This window comes from Rhinopithecus bieti, unplaced genomic scaffold (assembly GCF_001698545.2).
Source record: "Rhinopithecus bieti isolate Rb0 unplaced genomic scaffold, ASM169854v2 scaffold_31787, whole genome shotgun sequence".
NCBI classification, from domain to species: Eukaryota; Metazoa; Chordata; class Mammalia; order Primates; family Cercopithecidae; genus Rhinopithecus; species Rhinopithecus bieti.
Genome location: NW_016814655.1, coordinates 5348656 through 5352471, shown reverse-complemented (window position 1 = coordinate 5352471; position 3816 = coordinate 5348656). Strand labels below are relative to the sequence as shown.

General features: G+C 43.8%; 1 protein-coding gene across 2 annotated transcripts in view; it reads left to right on the top strand.

Moving 5' to 3' along the window:
* Positions 1-2756, top strand: part of NOLC1 (nucleolar and coiled-body phosphoprotein 1) — a 12457-nt gene extending 9701 nt beyond the window's left edge. For both annotated transcript variants that reach the window (XM_017851799.1, XM_017851798.1), the window contains exons 11-13: positions 460-566; positions 729-821; positions 1005-2756. In XM_017851799.1, coding sequence (XP_017707288.1) covers positions 460-566; positions 729-821; positions 1005-1163 — 359 coding nt within the window. In that variant the 3' untranslated portion in view covers positions 1164-2756. The remainder of the gene's footprint in view (positions 1-459; positions 567-728; positions 822-1004) is intronic.
* The last annotated feature ends 1060 nt before the right edge of the window (positions 2757-3816 follow it).

Genomic DNA, 3816 nt, shown 5'->3' with positions numbered 1-3816 from the left:
CGGTACCCAGTAAAATGCCCTCTGGGTTTTGTCCCCCCAAATCAGGATGGGATATACTCTTTGAGAGTAGGGTAGTGAGAGGAGGCCCACGACTGGGCTTCCAGTTGTGGAAACTGGGAGGAAGAACAGGAAACTGGTCTCCTTTTTTTTTTTTTTAATAGAATCTTACTCTGTCACCCAGGCTGGGGTGCAGTGGCATGATCACGGCTTGTGCAGCCTTAACTTCATGGGCTCAGGTGATCTTTCCACCTTAGCCTCCTGAGTTGCAGGGACGACAAGCATGCACCACCATGTCTGGCTCATTTTTTAACTTTTTATAGAGACAGAATCTCACTATATTGCCCTGGCTGATCTCAAATTCCTGGGCTCAAGCAATCCTCCTACCTTGGCCTCCCAAAATGCTGGGGTTACAGTTGTGAGCCACTGTACTTGGCCTGAGTCTGGCTTTCTGTTTTGTAGGTTCATTAAAGAAGCGGAAGCAGATTGAGGCTGCCAAGGAGGCAGAGACTCCTCAGGCCAAGAAGATAAAGCTTCAGACCCCTAACACATTTCCAAAAAGGAAGAAAGTAAGTTGTCTCACTTTCCTCTCAGGAACCAGCTCTTTAAAAGTAGAAAAATCTAGGATCATCTTGACAGCTCTGCCTGGCATGACCTGGCACATGTGTCCATGTGTATCACTCAGAAGAGCTGTTACATGACCACTCTGTCTTTCATTTCCTCCTTTTTAGGGAGAAAAAAGGGCATCATCCCCATTCCGAAGGGTCAGGGAGGAGGAAATTGAGGTGGATTCACGAGTTGCAGACAATTCCTTTGATGCCAAGGTGAGAGAGAGATCTGTGCCATTCTTGAGAGGGAGGATAGGTAGTGTCAGAGGGGATAGCTCTTGGTTCAGGTTGGTGGGAATCTTCTCTGGGTTCAGGTTGCCTTGAGCAGGGAGTAGAAAGAATAAAGTGACGGCCCTGGCATGGTCTTCCTCTGTGTTAATCCCCCTCTCTACTTACCAGCGAGGTGCAGCTGGAGACTGGGGAGAGCGAGCCAATCAAGTTTTGAAGTTCACCAAAGGCAAGTCCTTCCGGCATGAGAAAACCAAGAAGAAGCGGGGCAGCTACCGGGGAGGCTCAATCTCTGTCCAGGTCAATTCCATTAAGTTTGACAGTGAGTGACCTGAGGCCATCTTTGGTGAAGCAAGGGTTATGATCGGAGACTACTCACTTTCTCCAGTGGACCTGGGAACCTATCTCTCTAGGTGAGGGTCTCAATGAGGACAGAAGTTTAGGGTAGGTCCTAAGACTTTACAATGTAACATCCTCTCTGGTCCTTTTCTCTGTTCCTAGTTTTGTACAGACTTGTTTTTGAGTGTTGAGTAGCAGGGACAAAATAAGGGAATGTTATTTTTAAAGAAAATTCATTTTCATTGTTGTCTCCTTTTCTGTGAAAGTCCTCATACTGAGAAATTTGTATATTTTATATTAAATCATTTCCTATTGATTTTTGTTGTGATTTTCAAAGGTGGATTCCCACAGATAAAATCTTGGCTGTTGCCCAAAACATAGTAAAGGGTCAGGTGTGACTTTTTATAATTGGAAGAAAATTCTGCCTTTGTGAGTGCACATGTCCACATTTCATCCCTCCTTCCCTCAAAACCCTAGAGAGGGGCATTAAAGAATTATTGATGTATATGCAGTGTCTGTTAAGCATGCAGTATGTATTTCATCTTCATTTATTGGGTCTGGGACTGAAGTTTTTAGCCAGCATGGACCTGACCTACTTTTTGGGATAAAATTCACTGTTTTGTTACAGGCAGAATTCTGGTGTGGCATGTGCCATGGGTCATACTGAATAAATTTTTTTCTGTAATTTTATCATTACATGATGTTTGCAAAACATGCCTTGTTTTTTAATTTGAAAGCAAACTTTTCTACTGTTGAAAGACATTTTTTGACAACTTCACCCTCCCTAGTATTGAGTACTAAGTTGAGGACTGCATCTTCTCGTTTTTTACAGTATAGAGAACAAAATGACATTAGTTTGAAAAATACATATTACTTGGTATCGCTGTCTTGGTTGCAGTGGTGATACAGAATTGGTTTCATTAATTCCTACATGGTTGGAAATCACTGATCAAGAAAGTGGGGAAAAAAAAAGTTAAAACCTCAATCCTCAGTAGGAAGGTAGATTACATTAGGTGAAATTATAGGTAATCTATGTATGTGCTAATGGGGTTGGAAAGAACCTTACAGAGCATATTTACCTGATAAACTTGAGTGGAGTGGGTTTGGGAGAACAAACTAATAGGATTATTGTGTCTCGTAGTTGGTACCTGGGAGCAGTTGACATGCCCCCTTCAGAACCTTAACTGTTAATAACAGTGGCTGTAACAACACAAACCAGTGACCAGAGATACAGCTCTTAGGCCAAGCTGGCCTGACGGTATGGCTGAAGGAAGTGACTGAGCAGTGGTGGTACTCAGTGAGACCAAGATGGAGAGGCAAGAGTCCACAGCTTTCTGGAGGCTAAGGCATTCCGGTGGTAGGAAAGTATGCCCCAAGCCTTCATGGATGAGTTACAGGTCTTAAAATTAGTCTCCTCTTGTTTGGATTCTATACTTGCTAAATAACCTGATAATAACCTGGTTTTCCATGTTAACTGCCTCTAGGAAGACAATGTACTGTTCATGCTGACACAGATATTTCAGTCTGCATGGTAAAAGTTCTACATCTTACTACAAAATAATAAACTGGCTGGTTTATAACGTGTCTTGGGAGTTTTATTATTGTGAGTCTAAATCCCTTCCACCCCCTACTCAAACCAGAAAAACTTTGGTGCCAGTTATAGGAGTCTGGACCTGTGATTTCACTGCAGAGGCTTTTTGGCAGCAGCTTGCAGGGTTTTCTTGGCCACAGCTTGTCTCACAGTGCCTTTTCCAGGCTATATTCTAGCCTGTGCATAGTCCAAATTGGGGGTTGGCAAAATGGCCTATGGGTCAAATCCAGCCCATGGCTTGTTTTTATATTACTTAGGAACTAAGAATGGTTTTACATTTGTAAAGGTCTTTTAAAAGAGAGAGAATATGTGACAGATCTTATCAATGGCCCACAAAGCCTACGATATTTAGGATGTGGCCCTTTACAGAAGAAGTTTGCCAATTCCTGGTCTAAATCAGTAATTCCTAAGACATCAGCTGAAAATCAGAATCATCTGGGGAACTTAGAAACATGGATACTCGCAAATCAAAACCACAAAGAGATACCATCTCACACCAGTTAGAATGGCAATCATTAAAAAGGAAACAACAGGTGCTGGAGAGGATGTGGAGAAATAGGAACACTTTTACACTGTTGGTGGGACTGTAAACTAGTTCAACCATTGTGGAAGACAGTATGGTGCCTCCTCAAGGATCTAGAACTAGAAATACCATTTGACCCAGCCATCCCATTACTTGGTATATACCCAAAGGATTAGAAATCATGCTGCTATATAAAGACACATGAACACGTATGTTTATTGTGGCACTATTCACAATAGCAAAGACTTGGGGCCGGGCGCGGTGGCTCAAGCCTGTAATCCCAGCACTTTGGGAGGCCGAGACGGGCAGATCACAAGGTCAGGAGATCGAGACCATCCTGGCTAATACGGTGAAACCCCGTCTCTACTAAAGAATACAAAAAACTAGCTGGGCGACGAGACAGGCGCCTGTAGTCCCAGCTACTTGGGAGGCGGAGGCAGGAGAATGGCGTGAACCTGGGAGGCGGAGCTTGCAGTGAGCTGAGATCCGGCCACTGCACTCCAGCCTGGGCGACCGAGCCAGACTCCGTC